The 12,984-nt window shown below is 43.5% G+C and overlaps 5 protein-coding genes across 5 annotated transcripts; 3 read left to right on the forward strand and 2 right to left on the reverse strand.

Moving 5' to 3' along the window:
* Positions 1 to 317: 317 nt before the first annotated feature.
* Positions 318 to 3,296, forward strand: EAF02_006532 (uncharacterized protein; the record flags this gene model as incomplete). Its single annotated transcript, XM_038902580.1, has 4 exons — positions 318 to 348; positions 499 to 1,612; positions 1,744 to 2,704; positions 2,787 to 3,296. 4 exons carry the CDS (start codon positions 318 to 320, stop codon positions 3,294 to 3,296), a joined length of 2,616 nt encoding a protein of 871 aa, XP_038757800.1.
* A 479-nt stretch (positions 3,297 to 3,775) lies between these two features.
* Positions 3,776 to 4,999, forward strand: EAF02_006533 (uncharacterized protein; the record flags this gene model as incomplete). The annotated part of the gene is made up of 1 exon (XM_038902581.1): positions 3,776 to 4,999. The coding sequence occupies one exon, from the start codon at positions 3,776 to 3,778 to the stop codon at positions 4,997 to 4,999; it is 1,224 nt and encodes a 407-aa protein (XP_038757801.1).
* Positions 5,000 to 5,136: 137 nt separating this feature from the next.
* On the reverse strand, positions 5,137 to 5,952 carry EAF02_006534 (uncharacterized protein; the record flags this gene model as incomplete). Its single annotated transcript, XM_038902582.1, has 1 exon — positions 5,137 to 5,952. The coding sequence occupies one exon, from the start codon at positions 5,950 to 5,952 to the stop codon at positions 5,137 to 5,139; it is 816 nt and encodes a 271-aa protein (XP_038757802.1).
* Positions 5,953 to 6,396: 444 nt separating this feature from the next.
* EAF02_006535 (uncharacterized protein) lies at positions 6,397 to 7,972 on the forward strand (the record flags this gene model as incomplete). Its single annotated transcript, XM_038902583.1, is given in 3 exon segments — positions 6,397 to 6,730; positions 6,747 to 7,287; positions 7,381 to 7,972. The coding sequence occupies 3 exon segments, from the start codon at positions 6,397 to 6,399 to the stop codon at positions 7,970 to 7,972; spliced, it is 1,467 nt and encodes a 488-aa protein (XP_038757803.1).
* Positions 7,973 to 9,904: 1,932 nt separating this feature from the next.
* On the reverse strand, positions 9,905 to 11,377 carry EAF02_006536 (uncharacterized protein; the record flags this gene model as incomplete). Its single annotated transcript, XM_038902584.1, has 1 exon — positions 9,905 to 11,377. The coding sequence occupies one exon, from the start codon at positions 11,375 to 11,377 to the stop codon at positions 9,905 to 9,907; it is 1,473 nt and encodes a 490-aa protein (XP_038757804.1).
* Positions 11,378 to 12,984: the final 1,607 nt, after the last annotated feature.

Raw genomic sequence — 12,984 nt, forward strand, 5'->3', positions numbered from 1 at the left:
GGGAAATCAAGCTCTTGACTCAGCCTCATTATTTATTCCCAACCGTATTAACAACCAACTCATCCACTCACAACTCCACATTTCACGACCTTCAACAACAGTAGTAAGCTCACGTTAGTTTGTGATCGCCCTATCTACTGGAATAAGATTCGCAAGCTTTCTTATCAGATAGATCATTCCATTTACTCTGTGTTTGCCACAAAGTCTTCATATTTGTATCATTTTGGTTTTAGGTTGTTTTGGCCTAAGCGTTTCTGCGCGTCCCCCGCCCCGAAAAGAAACTCGAGTCGTGGATATGCTTGTGACGCGAAGACAACATGACAGACAGAAAATTGCAGCTAGAAGACTGTAAGTATTGAAGATAGCTTTGTCAAGTAGACTCTTCTATCTTTTCCTATCTTTCTCATTCGAGAACTCTCTCGCCTTGTTCAAGTCCAGCCTCAACGATGTTGATATTCATTCCCATATACTTTGACTGACCACATACCAAATTTCCAGGGCTGGACGACCTTTGTGTTCGATTCATAATCAATATTCCTGCGGCTGATCTATCGCACGTTCCTCGAATATGCTTCCAAGTCGAAGAAGCGCAATGGTACTACGAAGATTTTATCCGGCCTCTGGACCCAAGCCTACCCTCGATGACCCTTCGTAACTTTTGCCTCAAGATATTTTTACATTGCCCTTTACTTTCAAACTTTTCAGAAAGTATACATATGCGAGCTTTTGAGGAGTTTCTTCTATACAAGACCCGAGTCCCAGTGAGGGGTGTGATTCTGTTGAGCGCGGATATGGATGAAGTCGTTCTTGTAAAGGGTTGGAAGAAGGGTGCAAATTGGAGTTTTCCCCGTGGAAAGATTAATAAAGATGAAGACGACCTTACATGTGCTATTCGAGAAGCATACGAAGAGACGGGTTATGACCTTGAACAGTCAGGGCTCGTTCCCAAAGATCGAAGTCTAGTCAAAGGCATCGATGTTACAGGACATGGCCAACAGATCAGATTATACGTTTTCAGAAACGTTCCTAGGGAAACCTATTTCGAGGCACAAACTCGTAAAGAAATTAGTAAAATTGATTGGTGGAGGTTATCTGATCTTCCAGCTTATCGAAAGAAAGGGCAGCAACAAAATCAACCAGAGGCTGCCGCGAACGCCAACAAGTTCTACATGGTGGCACCATTCCTACCTCCACTTAAGAAGTGGATCTTAGATCAAAAGAAAAAGGATGCAAGGACGGCAGCTAACAACCAGCACTTGGAAGCTGCAGGAAACATCAGCCACGATGAAGGCATCACTGAGGATGATCAACTGGTTGAACCAAGCATAAATTATAATGCACCTGTGTCGCATGATGCTGAACGGACTAGACGCAATGCTGCCGACCTAGCTCTTTCTGCCATAATGCAAGTTCAACCATCCACTCAGGGACTACAACCCAATGCCATTAACCCTGCGCAATCACAAGCTTCGCATAGCTCAGGGCAACAGTTGCTTGCTCTTTTACATAGTAAACCTCCTGCGGATCAACCACCACCAACTCAACCATATCCGCAAACACCTTTGGAAAGTACCATTACCCAATACCTTTCCCTAAAACTCCTCATCATCAGGTACCTCGCCCTTCACACATCTCAAATCAACCACCTCCACCTACTTTCCCACTACAACAACAGCAAGAGCAACGTCCAATGCATAATTATTCCTACCAGCAACCCGATCTCCAAGTTCGTTCTGACCAAAGGTCTATGCCCAATGTGCAATATCGCCATCAAATACCACAGCAAATCTCGCAACGAATGCCAGCTCAAATGCCAGCTCAAATGTCACATCAATTCTCAGCTCAGATCTCCCAGCAACCGCCACAGCACATGTTACAGCAAGCTCCGCAACATATGTCTCAGCAAATCCCGCAGCATATGCAACCACAACTTCCACAGCAGCGAGAACGTCATCCATATCAACCCAATTTGATTCATCCTCAGCCACTCCCTCCCAATGCCCAGAAAGTGTTGTTTACCGGAGGTCCGGTACATTCAACAATGGTGCCACAGCATATTCAGCAACAACCTCCGCATCCCAATTTTACGACTTCTGGCCCTATGCCCCCTCCCCAATTTCCCAATGTACATTCTACCATGGTTCCACCGCAACCAAAGGAAGCACCGGCTGCTGCACTCACTAGTCATTCATTGTTACTTTTAAACGCGTTCAAGACTCGCGACGAAGTAAATGTAAATATCACTTCCAACTCTTTGATTTCTGAAGGCCCGACTCAGCCGCACCCGAATACTACGCTGCCTGAAGCTCTTGAGCTTCCAGGAGAAAGTTCTCGCTCTATTCCTGTTCATATTCCTACAGAGGCAGCTCAATCGACAAAGTCTCTTCCTACTATAAAAGGAGGTATTCCTAGTACGGCTAGTCAGAGTCAAACAGCTCGTCCCCCCATCAGTGAAAACCAACGATCGATGTTATTGGGTATGTTCAAAAGTCCTGCAGCTCAACCTGCAACGCTGGCTGCGGCATCAGCTGCTGTAGTTCAACCATCCAAATCACCTTCAGCGGTGGAATTGAGCGCAGTAGAAGTTGCTTCGCCACCCGAAGTTCCACGACAAACAGCTACCAAAGAAAATACTCCAATTGGCAGAGCTAGTCACGAGATTCCAGAAATGAACCCTGAATTTAACCTTCCATTCGAGCTTTACGTCAATCCTTGCTCGTCCAGCCAATGGAAATAAAGATACTAAATCATATGGGAGTTGTCCAAGAAACCGGCCACTAGATCAGAGATGTCCAACAGTAGCAAGAGGTCCCATCGGAGAAATCATTCATCAGCCCACAATTCCTCAAAAGGCCACAGCGATACAGTCAAAGCCTTCCCCACTTCTTGGAGCTTCCACCATTGCTGCTTATTCGCCGAACCTTGCACCATCTAATCTGGCCGGCCCATCGACATCTCCACTATCCTTTACCTCCCAAGCTCCCCAGTCAACCGAACAAAAGCATGCTCTTTTGTCATTGTTCGGGAAATCGCCTACCCCCGCTGCCAGTTCGGTATTCGGGAAATCACCAATGGCAGCTTCTAGTTCAATGTCTAGAACATCTTCGCATGATGGACCTTCTTCTAACCATCTCATAGATGCCACGAGAAGTGCTGCATCCAGATCTAGAGTCGGAAGTCTGGCATCAGGAAACGGCGAGGGCTCGTCACGCCGTGGAAGCCAAGCACCAATATCCCCAGCCGACAAAGGCTTCTTATTGAATTACTTAGACGCAGTTGCTAGTAGGGGTTATTGAAGGAGGTCATTTAAGGTTGTATTATCTTTTGTTTTGCATGGTTTTGGCATTTCAATGGGAGTTTGGATTTGGTAGCATTCGGAGCATTCGTTCGGTGATATCCAAATACCCAGATTTGCCAAAGCTATGTGGTTGCTTGCTTTATTAGTAAAATCATAACAGTTTGCTACATTTTACCTGAGTATGTGAATATGGATTGATTGGAAGAGTTCACTGTAATGTTTGGTTGTAATATAGTGACATTGATTATGCAGGTAATTGCCCCTCACCAACTCGTAGCCAGATATGATGCTGTAAGTTTCAGCCAATCACCACCAGCCTATAGATAACTCGTTATTACGTCATCAACATCAACCTGAATTGAAGCTTCATTACATATTTCCAATCCGAATAAAATTATTGCCAAACTCCATGCTATACTTCCATAATTTGGAATGACAATCCCACAGAAACTCATCGTGAAACCGATATCAAAACTCATGTCTAAAAGAACAATTACTGTTCCTGCAACAGCATACATATGTACATTCTGCTCCGCCCATGCGATACCGAGGACTCGCAAATACTTTTCTACTTCATCTTCAAGCTCCCTTCCCGCCTCAACTAAAACTTCAATACAACCACAATCCCAATCCCAATCTGGTTTCCATATGTTAGCCAAGAAAGGCATCACGCGCCTCTCGACCCGTAGACTTATTTCATTGAGAGGACCCGATTCGATGAAATATCTGCAAGGAGTCATCACGAATGATATTTATAAAGAGGGGTTAAATTCGGATAAGAAGGGATTCTATTCTGCGTTTTTGAATGCGAAGGGAAGGGTGTTAAATGATGTTTGGATCTATAAGGATCTGTATGCGGATAGAGGGAAATATGGGGAAAAGGGAAAAGAGGGAGAAAATTGGTTGATTGAAGTTGATGCAAAGGAAGTGGAGGTATTGGCGAAACATATCAAGAGATATAGGATGCGTGCGAAATTCGAGGTTGAGGTTGTGAGCGAGGAAGAGATGGGGATCTATAGTTGTTGGGGGATTGAAGAGGGGGTTGAAATGAAAGAGGGGACTGGTATTATGGTTGCGGATCATCGGGCACCCGAGATGGGAAAGAGAATTGTGGCGGATAAGGGATTGGATTTACAACGGGACTTGGAGGGTATAGATGAGGAAGTGAAGATGCAAGAGGAGGAAATATATAGAGTTCGGAGATATCTGATTGGAGTCCCTGAGGGTCAGGATGAGATACTGAGGGAGAGTGCGCTACCGCAAGAAAGTAATGTGGATGTTATGGGAGGTATTGATTATGGGAAGGGATGTTATGTCGGTCAGGAATTGACGATTAGGACGCATCATACAGGAGTGATTAGAAAGAGGATTATACCTATGATGTTGGTTCCCGATGGGGAAACCTTGCCTGGATTAGGAGAACTAGAGTATAAAGGAGGCAATCTGGCGAGTTATCTGAGAGGGAGTGAAAATATCAAGAAGGTGGGTGGAAAGAGACCGGTGGGAAAATGGTTGAGTGGAGTGGGAAACGTAGGTTTGGGGTTGGCAAGATTGGACGAGATGGGTAAGTGGATGATGGAGGGACATGGGAAGGAGGTGGATGCCGGGGAGGAATTTGTGGTAGAGGCGAAGGATGAGGAAGAGGGAGATGCGAGGAACATTAGGGTCAGAGCTTTTCCTCCTGCTTGGATTGAGACGTAGATGTATTATAGGCATTACTTTATTATCATTATTATATAATTATCCCCAACGCCTTGCTAAATTCAAAAAGAAAATTCTCCGCCTGCGATGTCTGAACGCCGCTAAATATCTGAACTCCGTAGAATGCTAGAAGTCGATTAAGTGTCTAGAGTGGACTGCATATCTGATTTGGGCCCATCCACTCCCCTCTTCCCCGCTTCTCTTAACATCTCCATGGTAGACGAGAAATCATTTCCCACCTTTTTTGACCCAACGGACGAAAAGGAATACTTAGGTGGAGCTGTAGATGGAGTAGATGTCGACTTGGAGTTTCTGAATTTCGGTTGTGGAGTCGAATACTCAAAATCGCCGGATTTTTTATCATTGAATGTCTTATTTGGCGTCGAACATTTAACTTTCTTCTCGGCTTTACGCTTTGCTTTCGCGGCAGCGATTTGTTGTTCAAGGCGTGCTATTTTATCATCGTCTGATTCTTTGGGTATGCTCTCCTTCTGCGGAGGCGTAATTTCCCTCTGCACAGGCATGCTTTGCCTCTTCGCTCTCCTCTTCCTGCCTTCCTCAGCAAGCCTTTTGATTTCCGCATCCATCTCCTCATCCTCTCTACTTCTCTTCCCAAGGCTTCCCCCTCGTTCCCTCGCCTCCAAGTCCTCTTTCATACTCCTTCTCTTTCCTTCAAATAACGCAGCAGCCTTTTGTTTCTGCACGCGCGCATTGCGATAGTTGTCATACTTTTGTTTTAATTCTGGTTCTGCGAGTACATCATGCGCGGCTTGGAATTGTTCGTATTTGTCTGGGTCGAAGGCATCTCCTAGTTTGTCCGGATGGTAGAGCAAGGCCGTTTTTCGATATGCGCGACGGAGTTCTGAGACGCTGAAAGATTCGGGGGTGATGCCTAGGAGCGTGTAAAAGTCGACTTCGGAGGTTATCCATTTCGTCAAGTCGTCGGAGGGCATCGCGATTTTGTTTTTGGAGAGTAAAATTGAAGTTGGATCTACCAAGGCGTTGTAATGTACTTTTATGGGATTGGGAAGGGGAAATTTGAAAAGTATTGGTGGATTTGTAATCGTAGGAAATTGTGATTGTAATTTTTGTAGAATTGATGACGGACTTTTTGGAGATTTGGTAAGGCTAAAGCAAGGCTACGAGTACAATTACCCGATACTTAACCGGTTGGTCTTGACAATCTCTTTTGGGAAGAGTCACTCACCGGTTGAACATGCATGAATATACTACTACACTGCAATACATATCTTTTGACAAGAAAACTCAGACCGTTGAGTCCACCTCGTTGTATCATACGCCTCTTACTTTTGTGGCTTCATTAAATCAGTGCACGTGACGCTCTTTAGAAACTGCCTTCGTCTGTAAGCAACTCTTCACGGAGTATCTTACCCGCCATGGCTACGTTTAATGGTAAGAATATCGCCGAGAGTATGGAAGCTTTGAGATTGTTAGATCCTGAGCCCAACTCGGAGAGATCAGTGAAAGATCTACTTCAAAAATCTCAAAATCTGATGACGGAACTCGAACAATTCAAGGCTCTTTTGAAAGAGCGAAAGCAAGGCAAGACAGTTGAACTAAGACACTTCTCGACAAATCTCCAATCTGAGATCAAATCTTTAACAAGACTTGCAAACTTAGACCCGGAAGATGAAAAGGTCGCCCATACAGTTAGCTCTTCGAATTTTCCATTCTATTCCGCTGTTTGGAATACAGCAAAGGGTTGCAAGGGTATTACAGCTCTGAGAAACGCTTCTTTTGGACTACTGGTCAAACTTTGCTCAATCTAAACGAGGTGGCCTCTCAGCGCAGAGCAATATTAAAAGTGTGGAAGTCGATGTCGTAGCTGGAGAGGATCTTGAATGGGTCAAAGTCAATACAATTACTGCTCGAAGGATGATATTTGACCTAGCCAAGGCCGGATGGGCCGAAGACGATTCAACTGATGATGAAGATGAGAATTCTTCTCGACTAGACTCAGACGATGAATCAGAAGGCCTTTTAAAGCAAGCCAAGTTGCTCGTGGAAGCTTCTAAACTGGCCAGAACCAAATACCGGTACCCATCAGTACGTATGGTACTTCCTAGAATCACACGAGATTGTCCCAAGCAGGTGGCTAGTGTTTTACAAGAAATTCGGGAATTGAGAGTTACAGTGCAGATATTTGAAGACATTCCTACAAGCCTTGAGATATCGACAGTTCTCCAGCGTATGGTAGTAGACCCATTTGAGAAATTCTCCGAAACACTTAACGTTGATTGTACGATGATATTTGCATTTATTAGTGAGTAAGTAAAAAATATTGTGTCCCGTGATGGGTGCACCCATTTCTCCGAACAACGGTCAGCTATTTCCCTGCTTGCTAATTACGCAAAATTCAGTCTTTCACATGGCCAAGTTGAATCAAAAGACTGGCATCATCGCTTTTTGATTAAACAAATGGAAATGGAAAGCGAAGATCAGCTCTTACCTAGTATTGTCTGGCCTGCATGCGGTGCTAGAAAGCTCATATGTACTCGTGAGGCAGTCGCAAGAGCCCAAGAAATCATAGATACAATTGGAACAGACACCGAAAAGAAAAGAATGGAACTAATTTTCGGGTTCAATCATGAGTCGACAAGAGACAAGCTGGCGGAGGAATTTCAGAAGCTCTCCGAGTATAGCATTCCTCTGGAATGGCAGTTACCAATTTCCATAGTTGATGTGAATGTAACCATTATCAAATCCGAGCTTCCTAACGTCGTTTATGACGTCTCAAAAGTTTTGACTGGTGTTAATCAGTCCGTGTTCCTGTACGGATGGGCGTCTAGATTGACAACAATTAGTAGCAATCGTGTTGTTGCTAAAGAAATCGAGGCCACGATTGAAGCAAACAGAGGTTCTGTGGACGTTCAGGGCCCGGACATCTGGTTGTCTCCAATGGCACGATCTCTTGTAGGAAAAGAAAAACAGCGACGGGGATTCAAAGAATGATTCAATGATAGATCCAAGTATGTAGCTCGTACTCATGAATTAAAATTTGTTTCCTGAATTTTGCCTCTTTGAGTTTAGCGCTAAAAGTAAATAAGTGTGCAGTTATTGCATGATGTTCGGCTTTTCTTCTACAATTTTTATTGTACATACCTCCCATTATCTACAGCCTCAGTGTTTGCTTTGGTGAATATCAGAATATCTGTGGTCAGCATGCTGTCATCTGCGGCAGAATTTACCAAGACAGTATATATTGGAATCTGGGGATAGCTTTAGTAGGCCTATTACTTTTCCTTGGCGAAGTTTTTCATCGCTGATTATGACTTTCTGTGATTTTATCTGGTTGTTACACTTATTGTCTTCAGTCGTCCTAGAGAATAACGCAATCCAGTCCTTCAATTCTTTTACTAGCTTTGTCCCCGCTGCGGCAGTTGATAAATTAGGTGCAGTCGAAATCATTTTTTCAGGAGATTCTCCGATTCCCATTTTCAATGAGTTCCGGGGAATTGGGTAAAGAACATCCTCCTTACATACCAAGATGATAGTCACGATCACTTTCAACGATTCAATCAATTACCCTTGGTATGTTGACTCTAACTTAATTCACCCCCTACCGACGCTAATGGTCTCGCGGGCACTGGCGCGAAACTCCGTTCCCCTTGTAATGTTATGCTGTCTAGATGTACAAAAATTAACTGTAGCCACTAGACCCTTTTGGAAGGTACACATCACTCGCTTTAGAGAGCAACACAAAGGTCTGGTTTGGTAGGGTTCATGGGATTCGGATCTCGGTTTTCTTTTTCATTTGACTGCTGCGCAAGATAGTGGTTCACTTTTTCTTGCTTTGTCCCCTCGGTATTTTTGTTATGATGTATAGCGAAGAATCAGCAAGTCTTTTTGTTTCAATGTCACTTGAGGGTATCCAGATCTAGACTAGCAGGGGGGATGTGATCTGTGATGGAAGGATTAATAGTAAAACATGTTATCATGAATTGACACCTTGATAACTGTTATTCAAGGACTGATGCAAACATTTGTTCAGAGAAAATAACATCTAGATCTTCGCTCAGAATTTCAATATGGCCTCAAGCGCATCGCTCTGGGAATGCTCTGTGAGAGAAGCGCTGCCTTTGTAAATCATAGGATCCCCATGGATCTAGTCAAGATCATATGAACACTGCAATTGCAGATATAGTAGCTAGTTCTATTTATCATCTTTGGTTGCACATTTGAATACTTGGCCCCCTGAGTAGCTTTCGCTCATCACTCTATTACTCTATCATGAATCTGAAGATGTTGTCACTTTGATTCAACTCGATTTCTTGACTTCAATTTATAGTCGATGATTCGAAACCGCGACAAAGTTTAATCTAGTTGCTAGTACGATTAATATAGTACGTAAGTTAGTATTTAGTCAATGATGCTTATTGGTTTCCACGATTAAATGCTAATTGGCCCTAAATCGAGATTAGCGAAATGACATAATGGAAAAAATTCGGTAGTCTGATGACTTTAGCGATTAAATCTTCTCTTATTGAGCAAGCTTTAATTCACATCCATAATAACATCAAGATTTCAATTCATAGCATTTTCACTTCGTTCATACTCATTCAGGGTATCAGCAGTTGGTTTTATTACATTCACTTGATCACATTCATTTGCATCTATACTATTTTGTGAAGTTTATTAATGTATATTCCTACATAGTCTCCAGAAATGTTATATCATCCACTTAGAATGGTGAGCAGTGATAAATTTCAACCGAAATCATATTCCCGGCAATCATTTCCTAATGAGCCACCCTTATTTCGAACAAATTCATAATAATGTTCCTAACAGCCCCAGTGATTATCACCACACATTGCTTTGTAGCCAACTGTCTTTCTCCACCCCTCAACTTCTACCCCGCAAGAGAATCCCTGTGGTAATGATCCACTATCTCTTGCCAGCAGTTCTTCTCTTTCCCCACCTGCTGGCCTCATCTTCATCAACATCCTGAGCTTCTGCCCGAACACGAGCACGACCACGCTTCTTCAGGGGAGGATCAACCTCCATCTTACTGGTATCCTCCTGGGTAGCAGCTACCTTCTTGGCTTCCGATTTCTTGGCTACTGCAACTGTGAACAGTTCTCTCAGGCCGATTGCATATCCTAACTCGTGTTGAGTATAGTGTGTGTATGTAAGCTTGAGAGGCTTTGGTGGCACCGAGCTTGCCACCAACGCATAGACATCAGGAACTCTCTGAGCGAGAGCAACCAGAGCCGCAGACCAAACATCATCGTGATTTTCGAGCATATATTGCTGGGCGGCTTTTAGAGACTTTTGCAATAATGGCCAAAGAGTGTATGTGCTGGCTTCGCGATCGCTCCAGTTGTATGCAGATACTTGTTGGACTGGAAGCAGTACCAAAGGGAAAGCCAAAGTCTGAAGACCGGGTGATGTTGTCTTCAATACTTGTCGTTTTTCGAAGAACAACTTTCTCGTTCCGGCGTTTTCGGCCAACATGTGTAAGAACTCCAATACTTGAACGAGTAGTGGAGTTAGTTCCATGGTCTGGGCAGTCATGCCTCTCATAAAATCCGCAACTAGATCGAGAAGCATACTCTTGCGGAGAAGCTGGTCGAATCCGAAAGTAATCGCTCCGTTTCTGGCAACGGTAGTGTTGAGTGTCGTCAAGCATTTCAAAAGAGCAGGAAGAAGCTCTCTGGTTGCGTGAGTCAATGGGAGATGTGGTGACTCATTCCGGAAGTTGATTACAGCATCGTCGACAGCGCTCAAGGCCTCCCAGGCTGCCCTGGTATCCGAAAAAGTGCACTCCTTTAGATGTGGAGCTACACCACAATCCAAACAAGTTCCGAAAGAACATTTGGCACATGCGGCAATGTGCAAATGGCTTTTGGTATTGGCCGAATCGGGAGCAATGAGCTCTGGTTGGGAGGGATTGGGTAACCAAACTTGCGATACTTTGTACGTGTTTGGAAGTCTGCACTTGATGCAATTGACCATCAACCCTTGCTGCATTGCAAGTTGGATATCCGACAGGAGAGTGGCTGTTGGTGGAGTGCTCTCATTTTTGATGTTGGGAGTTTGCTCCTCCCAGGCTTCTTCGAAGTCTTCGTCAAATTCATTAGCATCGTGTGAGCTAATGCGCGACGATGCGGGAGTTAGAGAGCCCGGTTGCTTTCTATCCAAATGCAAATCCCCGAAATTGTTCATGACCAACTGTGCATGTTGCTCTGGATCCAACTGCAGATTTCTGAACCTGGCAGAAAGGGGATCGGCTAAGTTCAGAGCCGACTGTCCAGGTGCACCGACTTTGCCTGGAGCGCTGGTCTGCTTGGTAGTGGGTGCTGTCATGTTGAACGTGAATTGGGTGGCAGGGAAATCGACGGGGAATGAACCTGACATCTTGAATGATGACTCGGAGATGTTTCCTGGATGGTTCGTAGATGTTTTTGTTGATGGAATTTGAGTTGTTTCGATTGGTAGAATTTGAATTTTTTTGATGCAATTCAAAATCGATGCCGTTGGATAGGTGGGAGAACTCGAGGTACTTATGTTATTTGGACTTCTCGAGAGTGTTTGAGAACGAGTAAAAGATAGAGAAATTTTGAGTGGGAATAAGAAGCCCTTATAAGCACATGAAAATCGGTATCTGAGACACCAAAACAGTCGCTGCCTGCGCGAACTTTTACGGTTCTCAAGATTAGATAATCAGTTCTAGGCATATTTGGTTTACGGTCATGGTTTTTGATGTTTATACGATTTTTCACTTTTTAGCGTGACTTCTGGTAGGTTTGACTTGTAAAGTACGGCAGTAAAGTCTCACTTTCTTGTCACGGTAATTTACCGCGCGTTAGAATTAATCAGCGCGTCAAGTACAGTAGCGATGTTGCACACTCTTCAACATGACCAGTCAGCGTGAGCGAGATATGGGAAGTGCTCAGAACAAGGTATCTGTCTTGCTTACCGATGTTGTTTGTCACACTGCTAGGCAGCAGACTCAATCACAGCTGAATTCTGCAATACGGTAGTGTTCTCGCTTAAGATTCTCTCAATTCAAGTTAAGCGAGACTCAAAAATAGCTACAAGCGAGACACTAGGCTGTTTTGATTACTAATATCTTGGATCAGATCGACTAGCGTTGAGCCTATACAGTCAAACCGAGATTCTAGATTGTTTTGCTTATAAACCTAATGTTCAATAGATTCGCGTGAACTAGATACGGTCAATTTGTCGAGATGGGACGGTAGCCGGTCATCCACAGCCAATTTTTCTCGGAAAACTCTGATATGAGATTCATCATTCTTGGAAAGGAGACTGAAGAGTGGAGTTTCACAAATGGTGCACCGTTGAGTAATTCATTTATGGATCTGGATAGAACTGTGTATTCTGTATCTTGAAAATCCGGATCAATGGATGGCTACTGATTGTTACTGAACGAAGAAGTATTTGTCTCTGCTTCTCGAGATCTGAATAATTCTCGGAATCGCGAAAGCTTCTCAGTGAAGAATCAGTTTAAGACGAAGAGTACTTGACTGGAAATCAAGTTTAGTGACTACTCAGAGTTTCAGAATTAGAGGAGATATGTACTCCGAACCATCATTGTTGACTTAATCTGCGAAAAGTACGTGCATATCTAGACATGGAATACATCTCGTAATTTCCTATCTAATTTTAAGATCACAGCCTTTATATAGTCAATGAGCAAGATTATTTTATGGCTAGCTGAGTTCATTTCGTAGTATGCACATAGCGAAATGACTGGAAATATATATTTGTCATTGTATTACAAGATCTTGATCTTGGAATTCTTCAATTAGATACTAACTTTCGACGTAGTACACTCAGATGCAAGCATTTATAGTTCCTAGCTAAGAGGACTAGTTGATAAGTTTCTTTACTCTCGATTGTTTCGAAGCATTCTGAGGATTTAAATCGATTAGCGTTCTATTCGAACTAGATTCTAATAACATAGAAGTCTCTTGTCTGAGAAAATTGGTTGGTATGTATAG

This window comes from Botrytis sinoallii (assembly GCF_014898435.1).
Source record: "Botrytis sinoallii strain Bc 23 chromosome Unknown BSIN_010, whole genome shotgun sequence".
Taxonomy (NCBI): domain Eukaryota; kingdom Fungi; phylum Ascomycota; class Leotiomycetes; order Helotiales; family Sclerotiniaceae; genus Botrytis; species Botrytis sinoallii.